Raw genomic sequence first — 15,616 nt, 5'->3', positions numbered from 1 at the left:
ATTTCTGTGCATTGATTTTATATCTTGACACTTCATATGAATTCCTCTATGAGTTCTGGCAATTTGAGGGTGGAATCTTTTGGGTTTTCCACATAAAGTATCATGTCATCTGCAAAGAGCGTTTGACTACTACTATGCTGATTCAGATGCCTTTATTTCTTTTTGTTGTCTGATTGCTGAGGCTAGGACTTCTAGTACTTTGTTGAATAGCAGTGGTGATATTGGACATCCCTGCCGTGTTTCTGACCTTACAAGAAAAGCTCTGAGTTCTTCCCCATTGAGAATGATATTTACTGTAGGTTTTTCATAGATGGCTTTTATGGTATTGAGGTATGTTCCCTCTATCCCTACACAGTGAAAAGTTTCAATCAAGAAAGGATGCTGTACTTTGTCAAATGCTTCTTCCGTGTCTATTGTGAGGATTATATGGTTCTTGTTCTTTCTTTTATTTATGTAGTGTATCACATTGATTTGCCGATGTTGAACACCCTTGTAGCCCTGGAATTAATCCCATTTGGTCGTGATGAATAATCCTTTGACTATATTGTTGGATCCTTTTGGCTAGTATTTTGGTAAGAGTTATTACATCCATGTTCATCAGGGACATTGGTCTGTAATTCTCCTTTCTGATGAGGTCTTTGGTTTTGGGATCAAGATAATGCCTCATAGAAAGAGTTTGGAAGTTTTTCTTCCATTTATATTTTTTGAACAGCTTCAGAAGAATAGGTGTTAATTCTTCTTGAAATGTTTGGTGAAACTCCCCAGGGAAGCCATCTGGCCCTGGGCTCTTTTTTTTTTTTTTTTTTTTTTTTTTGTGGGAGGGAGAGAGATTTTTGATTACTGCTTCAATTTCCTTACTGGTTATGGGTCTGTTCATCTTTTCTATTTCTTCTTGGTTCAGTTTTGGTAGTTTATAAGTCTCTAGGAATGCATCCATTTCTTTCAGATTGTTTAATTTGCTGGCATATAGTTGTTCATAATGTGTTCTTATAATTGTTTATATTTCTTTGGTGTTAGTTTTGATCTCTCCTCTTTTATTCATGATTTTGTTTGGGTCCTTTCTCTTTTCTTTTTGATAAGTCTGGCCAGGGGTTTATCAATCTTATTCTTTCAGAGAACCAGTTCTTGGTTTCATTTATCTGTTCTACTGTTCTTTTGGTTTCTGTTTCATTGATTTCTGCTCTGATCTTTATTATTTCTCTTCTCTTGCTGGGTTTAGGCTTTATTTGCTGTCCTATCTCAGCTCTTCTAGATATAAGTTTAGCTTGTGTATTTGAGACTTGGTTTCTTGAGAAAGGCTTGTAGTGCTATATACTTCCCTCTTAGGACTGCATTTGCTGCATTCCAAAGGTTTTGAACAGTTGTGTTCTCATTTTCATTTGTTTCCATGATTTTTAAAATTCTTTAATTTCCTGATTGACCCATTGATTCTTTAGTGGGATGCTTTTTAGCCTCCATGTATTTGAGTTCTTTCCAACTTTCCTCTTGTCATTTAGTCCAGCTTTGGGGGACAAGAATGAAAATGGCGGCCTCCCAATCTCTGGCCCCAGAGAAGCCAAGAACTTGGGATCCCACTCCTCAGTGAGCCCTCAGAGAAAAGCAGTCAGTCACTCCTATCTCCCTAGTCTCTGGCTGGACTCTATGCTCTAACTCCTAAAAGTTCCGATTTTGTGCTCCGCTGCTCTGTCACTTGTCAGTAGCCAGCTGATGGAGGCTCCCTCCCTGCTGTGGTGTGTCTTCCCATATGTCACCTCCTACTCACTTCTCCGCACCTCCCTACCTTCCAGAAAGTGGTCACTTTTCTGTTCATAGAATGGCTGCTACTCTTTTCTTTGATCTCCAATCGAGTTTGCAGGTGTTCAGAATGATTTGATAGCTATCTAACTGAATTCCTGGGACCAGATGAAATTAAAGTCTCCTACTCCTCTGCTATCTTTGACTCTTCTTGGTGTTAATTTTTCTTTAAATATTTGGTATAATTCTCCAGTAAAGCCATATGGTTCGGGGATTTCCTTGTTGAGAGGTTTTTGAGTGCTCCTTCAGTCTGCTAACTAGTTACATATTTGTATTGCCTGAACTAATCTCCTATTTCTTCATCATTCAGTTTTAGTAGTTTGGGAGTGTCTAGGAATTTACTTCGTCTAGGTTATCCAATTATTGGTGTATCATTGCTCAGAGTATTCTCTTATCCTCTTTATTTCTGTGGTTTCGGTTGTAATGTCTACTGTCTCGTTTACAATTTTACTTCTGTAAAGTCAATTTTAATATCCCCTTTCATTTCTGCTGTTATTTGAGTCTATTTTTTTTTGTCTAGATAAAGTAAATTTTGTTGATCTTTTCAAAGAACCAACTCTTGTTTCATTGATTTTTCTCTACTGTTATTTTATTTTCTATTTATCTCTGCTCTAATCTTTAGTATTTCCTACTTTTGGCTAGCTTTGGGTTTAGTTCTGTAGTTATGTTTAGTTCTTTAGTTGTTATGATTTGAGATCTTTATTCTTTTTTAACGTAAACATTTGCAGCTATACGTTTTCACCTTAGCATTGCTTTCACTATATCCTGTAAGTTTTGGTACATTGTGTTTTCATTGTCATTTATCTGAAGATAATTTCTAACTTCCCTTGTGATTTCTTCTTTGACCCATTGGTTAAGAGTATGTTGTTTAATCCCCACATATCTATAGATTTTCCAATTTTCCTTCTGCTGTTGATTTTGAGTTTCAATTTAGTGTGAACAGAAAGTTTGTATGGCTTCAGTCTTTTAGAATTTACTAAGACTTGTTTTGTGGCCTATGATCTGTTTTGGAGAATGTTCCATGTACACTTAAGAAAAATGTGTATTTGGGGCCACTTGGGTGGTACAGTCAGTTGAGTGCCGACTCTTGGTTTCGGCTTCAGCTCAGGTTATAGTCTAAAGGTGGTGAGATTGAGCTCTTTGTCGGGCTCCACATTTAGCACAGTCTGCTTGGGTTTCTCTCTCCCTCTCTCTCTCTGCCCTTCACCCCTGCACATGCTCACATTCTTTCTCTTTCTCAAATAAATAAATCTTTAGGGGGAAAACAAAGGAAAAATGTGTATTTTGCTTTTGTTGGGTGGAATGTACTATATACATCTTTTGGGCCCAGTTGGGTCTGTTGGGTTGTTCACGTACTGTTCTTAATGCCCTTCTTTCTGGTTGTTATATCCATAGGTGGGGTATTGAAGTCTACTATAATCACAGAGCTTTTTTTTTTTTTCTCCACCAGTTCTGTCAATGTTTGCCTCATATATTTAGGAACTGATGTTTGGTGAATATACAATTGTTATAATTCCTTGGTGAATGAAGCATTTTATTACCTAATGGCCTTTTTGTCTCTCATAACTGTTTTTACTTATAGTCTATTTTGTCTGATACTATTATAGAACCCCTGTCCTCCTTTGGGTACCATTTGCATGCAGTATCTTTTTTCATCTTTCCAGTGTATGTCCTTACATCTCTTGTAGACAGTACACAGCTCAATCTTATTTTTTAAATACAATCTAGGGGAAGTTTAATTCATTTACATTTCCAGTTATTGCTGAGGAAAGAACTTCCCATTACCATTTTGATTTGTTTTCTGTATGTCTTAAAGCTCTTCACTCTGTCATTTAAATGACAGACTTAAATTTAAATGACTTCCTAGGAGTCTCAGCCCTGCTTCTTCTCTGGGCCTTCAATGTTGCATTTTATTCCTCAGCCCATAATCTCTTGTACCTAGACATTCATGGTTATGCAGACCCCCTGTATGGCCCTATGTGCAGCAGTTCCCACCACTGCTTCCAGCAGCCTCCAGCCTGATACGTAAACGGTGTCACCATTCCATCAGTGCTCTGAATCAGGTGAGACAGTCCCTCAAGCAATCCCCAAACAAGTCAGACCATTACAGGCAAGTTCTACTCTTCTTTCCACAAATTGAAAGGCTTCCTTCCATTATGCCAGGAGGGTAAGGGGGAAAAGGGTGAGCATAAATGCCATGAAATTTCCTATCATTTTTGAGTATGGCTTTTTAAGTGTTTGCTTGGCTGTTACTGCTTAGTTGGCTTCTATACTTCTCACGACACTACACTGTGTCTTCAGTGTGTCCATGTGTGTTTGTTGGGGGACAAGGGCCCAGAACTTCGTAATCTGCCATCTTGGTGACATCACTATCAATTATCTTTTAAAGAGATTTATTTTAAAAAGAAGTCTACTAATATTTATTACGTTATTATTTCTGTTACTTTGTATGTAGATTCAGATTTCCTTCTGGTATCATTGCCATTTTGCATGAAAGGCTTCCTTTAACATTTATTTAAGTATAAGATCTTCCTGTACTTAGTTAAATTCTACTGACCTGTCAAAGTTCATTGGTCCTTCTTCTCCATTGTCCAAACTGATGCAGAGCTCATTTGGATAATTTTTGCCAAGTTCACAAACTCTCTCTCCCTTGTCAGGCCTGTGGCTGAATTCTCTGCTCAGCTCTTTAGACCATAGCTGTTGCCTTTCATGTGTTCCTAGGGGTCTCACCCTGCCCCCGGGGTATTTGGGGTATTTAAGTGTCTACCAAGGATTTAAGGGAATTTTTAGGGCTCCATTCTTTATAGGATTTGTCAACTGAAAATTTCCGCCACCCTGTTGTCTCATTTCTCAGACCAGTAAGACTGCTACTTTTTCCTCGAGATCCATCTCCTGTGAACCCATGAAGTAGAAAGTACTCTCAGAAGCCAGCTGACTATGAAAAAAAAAAAAAAAAAAAATCCAGCTGACTATGGACTTCAGCCAGTATATTTCCCTTTTTTCAAGGAGCATATCACCTCCAGTTTCAGCTTACTACTGATTATTCATCTATACCTTCAAATATGTTTTTGTTAACTCCAGAAGAGTTGGTCTACTACAAACTGGCATTACTGGAATTAGAACTGAATTATTTCTAAACTGTTTTGAGAGATCATTAAGTTCCCAATGTTAGTTATTCAGTAATGCAAAGAAGAAAACTTGCAAAAATTTTATATTTCAGTTAAAGATATTTATTACTAATGTGACAATATAATTTTTTCCAGTAAAGACTGAAGACTATATGGGAGTTTCTTCTCTTTTTGCAGGATATAGCCAATGAAGAACACAAAAAAATTGAAGCACTAAAATCAGAAAACAAGAAGCTAGAAAAACAAAAAGGAGAATTAATGATAGGGTTCAAGAAACAATTAAAATTAATCGATGTTTTAAAAAGGCAGAAGGTGAGTCTGTCCTTAAAAAACACAGTTAAATCATAGGTATTATTTGGGCCACTCTACTAAAATAGTTCTTATTTCTACTTTAGAGATTTTTTTTTTTATTTTGACACAGGCACAAAATTTTTTAGTTTTTTTTTTTTTATTTATTTGACAGAGAGAGATCACAAGTAGGCAGAGAGGAGGGAGCAGGCTCCCCACTGAGCAGAGAGCCCAATGTGGGGCTCGATCCCAGGACCCCAGGATCATGAGCTGAGCCAAAGGCAGAGGCCCTAACCCACTGAGCCACCCAGGTGCCCCTAGGCACAAAATTTTATCTATTAACATACATAATAAGATTTATATACAATGTGTCATCCAAGCAAATGGATATTTTCATGCGAGTATATTAGTAATGTGGCAAATGGAACTAAAAATACTGTATGGATACTCCTTAATTAAAGAAAGTATGTACAAGAATAACTATTATCTTAGGGGATTAGTTTGCCTCTTGAAACACGGAAGACTGAAAATTGAATCCCAGCCACTATTTCCTTCTGTCCACAAAGTTACCTGGTGGTGAAAAGATAAGGCGTCATGGTTCTGCCACTCTCCCTTTTTGCCAAGGTTAGGAATTAAAATGTCATTATTCTCTCAACATATTGGTTCAGTAACCACCATGGACAAAATAAGTTTTTACAAGCTGATCATTGAATGTAATTTCAAATATCATGTTTATTAGATTTCGAGTACACATCCCAACAGACCTTATTAATTTGATAGCATATTTATGTACACACTTTTGTCAATTTCCTGTTGTTCTGTGGTCTACTCTTAAGACTAAAACAATATTGATTTGTTACAAACACAGATGCATATTGAAGCTGCCAAGATGTTGTCTTTCACCGAAGAGGAATTTATGAAGGCACTTGAATGGGGAAATTCATAAATTATCTACTTTATAATTATATAGACTTTGTATGTCTGTCTAACTGTATGACCCATATATATTTTATTTAAAGTTTTAATGCACTATTTGTACTCTAAGTAATGAAGACATTTGGTAATGAAATCAAAGTAATTCCAGTGAATTCCCTGTTCAGATTTAGGGGATACAAAATTGATATGTAAAAGAATAGGAATTTAACTTTTGATTCTTTCTTGTGACCCACTTGCTGTCTAAGGTAAAGTACTTTATGTCCTAGAGATTCAGGTCTAGTTTGTAAACGGTAAGTTTCTGTTATAGAAATTCTGCTTTTAAGTTTTCATGGACAATAAAGCACTTTGAAATGCCTCACGCTTAACTATTCTCTTTCCTTATAGTAGAAAGCAAAAGATACTTTGGCTGGCCAGATCCTGGAAGTAAAGTTCCTAAAATACCAGTGGAACTGTAGTCTGAATGGAGATGCAGCAAAAGCTCTGAGCAGTAGGGGTAGTATGAAGAAGTTAGTCTCCTGGGTTTGGCCTGTAATGTATTGATACATACATGGACTGTTGTGATGTGGTACACAACTCAGATCTTCAAATTATCAGTACAAGAACGAGTTTGACTAAGAGCAATTAATTTTGTAGCTAAAAAATAGGAATTAGAGACACTTTAGAAAATCCAAGCAGATTACAGATTCAGTATTAACTGTAAAACAAAAGTTACAATGACATCTAGTGGTGAAAAACAATCTAGTTTTTACCTAATCTTGATGGTGTCCCTTCTCTTCACAAATTTCACTCCTTTTCTGATATACTTTCCTGAACTCTTCACCTAGCATATCGATATCATCCTCTTTTTTAAATACTCCCTGCAAGAAAAATATTTTGCGGGTTACTTCAAATGCTAGAGTAGTTCACCAAATGCTAACAAATATATAGACTACAAATTTATGAAGTTATAGCTCTAAGATAATGTAATCTATTTAATAGGTTTATGAAAAAATCACTGTTCTCTAAAATTATGATTTGATATATATACTCAATATTCTTTGATTTCCTGACGTATCTATCAGCTCCAGTGTAGGAATTTGTAATAGGAATCTGGGCTCTTCTCCCTTACTACTGCAGGTCACAACTGCTAGGATTGGCTGAATGAGGAAGAATTTAATAAGGACTGAGAGAGGTCAGGGTGAAGAAACTGAGCTTTGCCAGGCTCATGGATGAGACTGGCTCTTGCCTCCGTTCTGTGGCTGGTCAGCAAACCTTGAATCTTGCAGGAAAGGCTCCAGGTTTGGAGTTAGGCCATTTAAGCAAGCCCTTTGAAATTCTCCATGCTTTTACTTACTTTTCTTTTCCCTTATACTATACAGTAAAAGCCTCTTAAGTATTTGCTTATATAATTTAAAGGACCTAAAGAATAATTTGTCATTTGGGGATATATCAGGTTTGTTAGGCTCTCCCCATCTCCACATTTACTTTTAAAAATATCTAAATCCCAGACTCTCCAGAACTTATAAGGTGACGTATTAATTTAAAAAGACTATATTAATGAATCCTGTCAACCAATTAGACTGTAACAACCTGTGGAAAAGCAATAATTACTCAATTCCCTTTCTCCCTCCTTAGCACTGCACTAAAAAATAAGCACTTGATTCTTCCAGATGAATAAATCAAATGACATTTCTAAATTTAAAAGACGGAAAATTTATTTACATGCACCCAGATGTTTATATGGCTTATGAAACTCAGTTGTTACTTTATTTATAGTCAGAATATATCTCACTTATACATGAAAATCTTATCTCTTGGAAGTACTTTTAAATACAGTTTACCTAGTACCTACTTAAAACTTCCCATTAGATAGCAGATCTGTCTCGGACTTGGTTCAAGCATGTGTCTGTTAGCACTGTTACCAATTACAAGATTTTCCCGTATGTCATCAGCTTTAGTGTACAAAGTATCACAACTGATTTCAGGTAGTTTAGTTTTAGACTTCTAAAATTGAAATTCAGGAACTCTAGCTCCTGCTTCTAAGAATGTGCCAAGACCAACTCTCTCATTTTAGGGACAGATGTCAATGACTGCCTAAGATCCCACTGCTGCTTTGTGAACAGCCAGAAGTAAGCAAAACCCAGACCCTCTGAAGTCCTAGTTACCATGTAATTTTCCCCACTATTGGAGTTCAGGAAGATTATACCTTGAGTTAAATCTCACTTACTTTAGGGAGATAGCCTAGTAATTTTGTAGCATGTTCTTTGAGAAGTTTTAGTCTTTCTTCTTCTATAATTGCATTAATACATCCTTGTCTTCTTTGCTGCAACTGCCATTCTTCTAGTTCACGTTGCTGGAAATGTAAATAAAATTTTATTGTCACAGCATACATTAATCTTTTAAGAAGTCATAAAATAAAACCTATTCTCATAGTGAATTAGACAAAATTGATGAAATATTTGACACTAACTTCAGAATATACTATATAGTATTTTTATATTTATTATATATACAACATATCTCTATCTTTTAAAGTTACAAAAACAGTAGTCATGACTGGGATTTTAGGGAGGCAAGTATATATTTCTAGGACAATATAACTTCATTACCAAGGAAAAAATTTTCAAAGAAGGGATTTCCTAATTTATTCAGATATTTATATAATGTTAACCATATGCCCAGTGTTGAAGGCAGTTTACTGTATAAAACAAAATAGGGGGGCGCCTGGTTGGCTCAGGTCGTTAAGCCTTTGCCTTCAGCTCAGGTCATGATCTCAGGGCCCTGGGATCGAGTCCTGCATCGGGCTCTCTGCTCAGGAGGGAGCCTGCTTCCCTTCCTCTCTCTCTCTCTCTGCCTGCCTCTCTGCCTACTTGTGATCTCTGTCAAATAAATAAAATCTTAAAAAAAAAAAAAAAACAGGGATATCTAAAAGGTAAATATTTCCATATATGTTAAGATTTTTAAGAGCCTGTAGGAAGCACAAGAATAGCAGCAATAGTTCCAACAGACGAACCAGTGTTTCAGAGCACCTGGGTAGCTCAGTGGCTTAAGCCTCTGCCTTTGGCGCAGGTCATGGTCCTGGGGTCCTGGGATCGAGCCCTGAATCAGGCTCTCTGCTCAGCGGGGAGCCTGCTTCCCTCTCGCTCAGCCTGCCTCTCTGCCTACTTGTGATCTCTGTCAAATAAATAAATAAAATCTTAAAAAAAAAAAATCCAATCTTGGGACTTGCTGAGCTTTTAAAAAAAAAAAAAAAAGAATTGGTGTTTCTCAGGAGGGAGTTCTGAATGCTCTTATATAACCACATCAAACTTCTGTACCATATACTACGGAAGAGAGGACCAGCTTCAAAAGTTTTAGGGCTTAAAAGAACTTACGGAGCCATACCCAAATAATCCTGTTGGAAAGGGAAGGGTGCTAAAGGCAGACCACTAAAGTGGTGAATTCCCACCTAGAATTAAAGTAGTATTAATGTTAAGCGTGTCTTTGTAATAACTATAGTTTCCTAGGCTCATTATTTTTTCAGACCAGTCCTTGTCAAAGTCATGTAAACTAGAAAAGAGTATGTTTTCCTACAATGGGAGACCAGCTTCTACATAACCTAATAACTCTTCATAGTTACCAATGAAGAAAAAGGGGAATGCTAGGACACAGCCATTTCCAGTGCCACTTAAACCTGTAATTGCTTCTCATGAGAGTATTTCGTCTTCTTTAGTAATACTATCTGCATAACAGAATCAGACATAGCATTGATAACAGCTAATTGAGAAAAGACTTTCTCATCCATCTGGTTCCTGAATCAAAGAGTTGAGTGGCCCTTACTTATGTTACCTCTAAGATCAAATAGGTAACAGAATCTGCCATGGAATTGTTACACCTGAATTTATTTATTTTTTTTTTAAAGACTACATTTCTAAGGCTCCCTTACAGTCCGGTATGGTCAAAATAGGACTTGGTTTCTGCCAACGGAATATAAGCAGATGGGTCATACAGACTTTTATGAGGAAGAATAAACTATCTACTAAGACACCATTAATTTGGTCTCTGTACCTGTAGCCAAACCTAATTCTAACTGATGTGTTCCTTATAGAAAGGAGATACAAGAAATTTCTGTAATGTTGTGAGGAAAACTCACTTGTTAAATTTTTGTCCAATGATGGATAGTCTCTAATTTGGGTAGAATAAAAGATTTCTCTTCTTAGGATGTGGTAAACACATTAAATATCCTAATAAATATTTTTATAGTAAATTAGGTTAAAAAGTTTAGAAAACTCTTGAAACCAAGTTGTCCATTTAGGACAAATTCTGAATAGCTGAAACTGCTTTCTGGGGAGTTTCAGATTTTTGTCTGCCTAAACGTATGATTTCTTAAAAAGCTAGACAGAATTGTAGATACCTATTTAGGAATATCTTCAAAATCTAGAAATCAGAGTTAGAGCCTCATAGGATTATAATGGAAAGGATTAACATATTCCATGATAATGAAAATCCACCCTTGCCCTTGGGATGTGACCCAATCTCAAACACTTGAAGCACACAGCTTCATACTAGGACTATTTACATTAAAGAAAATTAAGACAAATTGTTTCCAACTTTGTCATTTAGACATCTGGAAATATGGCAACAGAACTATGGTGTGACATAAGAAGAGAGGAGAGCCAAAGTATCTCGACACTTCATGGAGCAGGCAAAAGACAGAGCTGATCTCTCTTGGTTTTCTGTGACACACCATCTAGATTCTCTTGCCTTTCTAACCATCTCTTGGTCATGTCATTGTTTTCTTCCTCCTCCTCCTACCATCAAATAAGAATGTTCACCAAGACTTGACTGGCCCTCTTACTGTTTCTCATCATAATTCTTTGGAGGAATCCTCTTAGCTTGAACCTCTCTCTGTGCTGCTTAATGCGAGATACGTATTTCTAGGAAAATTTGACCTAAGCTTTGCTCTTCTGGGTCAACTGCCTTAAGAATATTTTCAATTTGCATTTCCGTTTCAAACACACCATGATTAAAACTGAAGTATTATATCTTTTTTGTCCTACCTCATAACACAATAGCATTTGGTAGTCTTTGAGTTTCTCATATTTAAAACCTTGGGAGTTACTTTGACTCCTTCCTCCACTCTACCCTTCATGGTCCAAAAAAGCTATACCAGTCTCATCTTACTTTAAAAATATTTAAACTCTTACCTTTCTTGCTTCTTCCATTGCTTTGTGAACCTATTCCAGGTCCTAATCACCTCTTTCTTGAATGACTACCTTCTCCTCTTGCTAAAGACCATGTTATGATCATCAGTTTCCTATTGTATCATATCTAGACTCCTCTGCCTATCATTCAAGTTTCTCGTTGTGGTATTTCCATATGCTGCCAACTTAGAATACCTTCTGCTTTTACTCATCTTTTATGTATTTCCAGGTAAACCCACATAGTTCTGCCAGAAATGTCCATAACCCATGAATAACACAGGTTTGAACTGCACAGGTCCCCTTACCAGTAATTTTTTTTTCGATAAATACAATATAGTACTGTGAATGTATTTTCTCTTATTTTCTTGATAAAATTTTCTTTTCTCTGGCTTACTTTGAGAATGTAGGATGTAATACATATATAAAATATGTGCTAATCAAATCTTTATGTTATCAGTAAGGCTTCTGGTCCTCAGTAGGTTATTAAGTTTTGGGGGAGTCAGAAGTTAATTGTGGATATTTGACTGGGTGAGGGGGAGGGTTCAGCACCTCTCACCCTGTGCTGTTCATGGGTCAACCGTATTGCACAATTAGTAAATTACAACTACCAAATTCTATAAATGTTTACATTGTACATTTAGGAAATGTACTCAGTATAATTTTGTATATAATCAAATCTTTTACAAATCTGTACCCTATTTTTTGCACTACCCTAGAAGCTATGAGAATTAATTTTTATTCATTTTGGTTCCTTCACCAACACTCAGCAGAATGCCTAACAGGTCAGTATCTGTTGATTACAAGAATATCTGAAGATTTCTTCCTGTCCACCCATATAGGAAAAGATCATCATTACCATAAGTAACTTTATTAATCCCTGTTCTGCCACTTACTTGCTGTGAAACCTTGAGCAATATATAGATCATCTCTCTATGCCTTAGTTTTCACATCTTTAAAATGGGGGTAGAATACTACCTGACTCAACAGGGTTGAAAATTTAAAGTTATCACTTTGCTTGTAATGAGCTTAGCATAGTGAATGATGCATGTAAACGCTCAATAAATTTTCATTGTTACTGCTACCAACCACTTCCATTAGTCATAAATATTTACCATAAGCCTAATCTGTATTCTTCATATTTAGAGCTGTTTGTACTTACAGAGTACTTACATATTATCTTATTTGGTTCTTAAAGCTCAACAATCTAGTGAGGCAGATTATTTAAGTATTATTTCAGGTTTATGAATGAAACATGTGTCCAAAGACACAAATCTAGTTCCCTCTCCAACTCTGAGGTCTACATTGCCAGTTAAGAAATCTTCCCCCTGGTGCCTAAGAATTAATGCGGACAAAATGGAATAATATATCCCCTTGAAATCCATTTTTCTTTGTTTTCTTTAGGACCTCACCCATTCACTGAAGATGGAAACAATAGTATTATTTAGTAGTAGCAGCAGCAGCCGTAATCCTGCTCTTACCTCTTCAGACCTAACTGGTCACCAAGCCCCATCAAAGCTATCTCCCTCACATCTCCCTCCTTCTCCATCTGCATGGGTTTTCCCCACCTCTCACCGACTTACCATAGTAATGTCCTAACTGGTCTCCCTGTCTCCAGTCTTACTCCCCTCACTCTACCCCCAATATCCCTACTCAAGTCATCTTTCCAAGTGCAGAACTTAACCATGTAGCCTACTTAATTCTTCAGTGGGTATGCCTGGCTAAAGATCACTTTTAAATTAGCATCCAGAGCATTCATGATCTGTGTCCCCTCTACCATACCAAGATGCCCATACCTGTATAATTATTATCACATGTACTTGGCCTATCTTTATAATGATTGCTTTTATATATTTTTATACAAGACCATAAACTCATAGATACCATGGACTTAGTTGTATTTATGTTCTCAACACCAGCCAACCAGTGTCTAGCACAATGGAAAGCATCAATAAATACATTCTAGATGCATTAAGGAATGATTGGTCAGAAAACGTCTACACCATATGTTCATAAACAGATAAGCTAACAGCAAGGGTCTCAGTGAAATGCTTAGTGGAGGAGCAGATGAGCTGATTATTGGTTCAGTGATAATGAAAAAAACAGAACACTTTTCTTACTTTGTCTGCAAGGAACTGATTGCGACGCTCTTCAATGAGTTTTTCCACAGCCCTCCTGTGTTCTAGTTGCTTCATTCTTTGTTTCTGAGCATTCATCAGTTCTATCCGATCATCCTCAGCAAGCTTAGCTAGCATAGCCTTTCTGAAGGTCTCCTCTTCCTCTTTCGCAGCCTGGAGTACTAATTCCTTCAGGGCCATTTGTTCTATAAAATCTTGCTTCAACTCCCTTTGCTTTCTCAATTTCTCTTCTGCTTCCTCCTAAACAACAATCCATATAAACATTAATTCAGTAACTGTTTCTTTACAGCAGATTTACAAAGAAAGGGTGGATAGAGTTTGGTTGAGTGCAGTTTAAAATAAGAAATAAAACTGAAAAACTAACTTTTTCAAGATAACACTTTTCCCCATCCTTTAAAGACTCACTGGATAAAGGACATGTTACCTATGGATTGCCTTCTTTTATTTTTAGATTTTATATAATTTATATATATTTTGGAAGGAACGGATATAAAAACTTTTTTACACACCTGAGGTTATTAAATCTGTGAAATTTGTACCCACTATGAATCATTCTAGAATCTTGCCTGAAACTGTGGTTCCAATCACTGGTAAATATTTTTCAGAATAATAATCTAGAAATGACAATCACAAGTTTTTTGGGAAAATTCAAAATTACTTGGCACAGTTAAAGTCTTTCCCTACAAGCTTTAATTTTCCTAACATTTTATTAATAAAAAATTTTAAACATAACTGAAAAATGTTTACAGTGACCACCCATCTAACACCTAGATTCTATTTTTGCTTTATTGTTATCCAGTTAGGACTGATATAAATTTTAATTCCTTCTCAGCTGTAACCAGCCTTGCCTAATTCTAACACAATTTCCAGGAGGTAAGCCATATCCTCAAGGCATTCAAAATATTGCCTTAACAACAGCTGTATGAGCAGGGTTTTACATGTAACACAAACTATAAGGGATTTACTACAGGCCAGCAGGTGGCATAGAGGGCCAGGGAACCAGCTGCCATCTTGGTTACCATCTATTTTTTGTAGAGTTAACCATCATGGCTCAAATTCCATGATGGTAACTACCAAAACTATTCCCAATGACCCAGTCTTCTATGTATGATTTGCAACCTCACTTTGCCTACTTCTGTCTTCACACCTTGAAGTGCAAGGATAACTTGGGAGATTACCTAGGTCCTATGAAGAATTATGGCTAAAAGAAGAGAAATGTGATTTCAATTTTATAGTCTTTATAATAAAGTAAGACAAAAGGGTAGGAGTGGGTTTTAAGTGAATCAGTCTGGAATATCAGTGACGGTAACTCTGTTCATTATCTTGAATATTCAACCTCTTTGTCCTCACTTACCTCTATCTAATCTGTTCAGATCTCACCTCCACAAAGTCTTTTCTAATCACTCTAATTCCTTTTAGAAATTAGAATTCTCTTTTGGGCCTTTGATACCATTCAATTTTCCCAACATTTAATTTATTTGACATGCCCGTGCCCTATCTCCTCACTAACAATAAATTCCTAGAGGGCATTTTTTTTTATTATTTTATGTATCATATCTGTTGTTTTAGTTTATGATACTGGGCACGGTGTTATGATATTACAGTTTGTGTTCATCTGCCATGTATGATATGGAAGTCAGAAGGCTCAGTGAAGGCAGATACTGTCTCAGCTTTGAACTCCTCCAGAGCTCATCATAATACCTAACACACAGAAAACACACATTGAATCAAATGAATTGATGACATCTCCTGGGACCCATCTCCCATACAAATCTTAGTAATGGTAAAGACATCTGGGTAGAAATCAGGGAGGTGTTAGCAAAACAAAACAAAACACAATTTTTTTTTCCCAAGAAAAGTGTTCCTGTACTCTTAGATCTGTTTGGATCAGGATTTTATAAATATAAGTAATATGGACTGCATAATTTTACAACCCATAATGTCGTTTAAGAAATAGCTATTTACTGAAGGTTTGAAATAATTTGCTGTAAAACTACTCTGAGCCTGGAAACTTTTAGAGGTATCTTGGTCTGGGTTCTCCTATGAAAGCAGAGCCTTACACAAATATTTGTGTATACATATTTTATGAGAGAAGATCTCAGGAAGCATCAGTGAGAGAAAAGCAGAGAGAAATAGGGAAGGAAGAAAAGCCAACACATGGGTACATAAGTTA

General features: G+C 36.4%; 2 protein-coding genes across 4 annotated transcripts in view; one reads left to right on the top strand and one right to left on the bottom strand.

Moving 5' to 3' along the window:
- TEX9 (testis expressed 9) overlaps positions 1 to 6,402 on the top strand; it is a 61,771-nt gene extending 55,369 nt beyond the window's left edge. The window contains exons 11-12 of the mRNA XM_032864884.1: positions 5,100 to 5,234; positions 6,079 to 6,402. Of these exons, the coding sequence (XP_032720775.1) occupies positions 5,100 to 5,234; positions 6,079 to 6,156 (213 nt within the window). The 3' untranslated portion in view covers positions 6,157 to 6,402. The remainder of the gene's footprint in view (positions 1 to 5,099; positions 5,235 to 6,078) is intronic.
- MNS1 (meiosis specific nuclear structural 1) overlaps positions 5,044 to 15,616 on the bottom strand; it is a 70,844-nt gene continuing 60,271 nt past the window's right edge. Inside the window, exons 8-11 of one of the 3 annotated variants that reach the window (XM_032864881.1) lie at positions 13,426 to 13,683; positions 8,353 to 8,478; positions 6,896 to 7,003; positions 5,044 to 5,156 (exon numbers count right to left, since the gene is read on the bottom strand). In XM_032864881.1, the coding sequence (XP_032720772.1) occupies positions 6,896 to 7,003; positions 8,353 to 8,478; positions 13,426 to 13,683 (492 nt within the window). In that variant the 3' untranslated portion in view covers positions 5,044 to 5,156. Of the gene's footprint in view, positions 5,157 to 6,507; positions 7,004 to 8,352; positions 8,479 to 13,425; positions 13,684 to 15,616 lie in introns of those variants that run through there. The other 2 variants (XM_032864882.1, XM_032864883.1) reach the window with 2 other exon arrangements.

This window comes from Lontra canadensis, unplaced genomic scaffold, assembly GCF_010015895.1.
Source record: "Lontra canadensis isolate GAN:19392208 unplaced genomic scaffold, GSC_riverotter_1.0 scaffold28, whole genome shotgun sequence".
Taxonomy (NCBI): Eukaryota; Metazoa; Chordata; class Mammalia; order Carnivora; family Mustelidae; genus Lontra; species Lontra canadensis.
The sequence above is the reverse complement of the archived record's forward strand: the minus strand, read 5'-3'. Positions and strand labels throughout refer to the sequence as shown.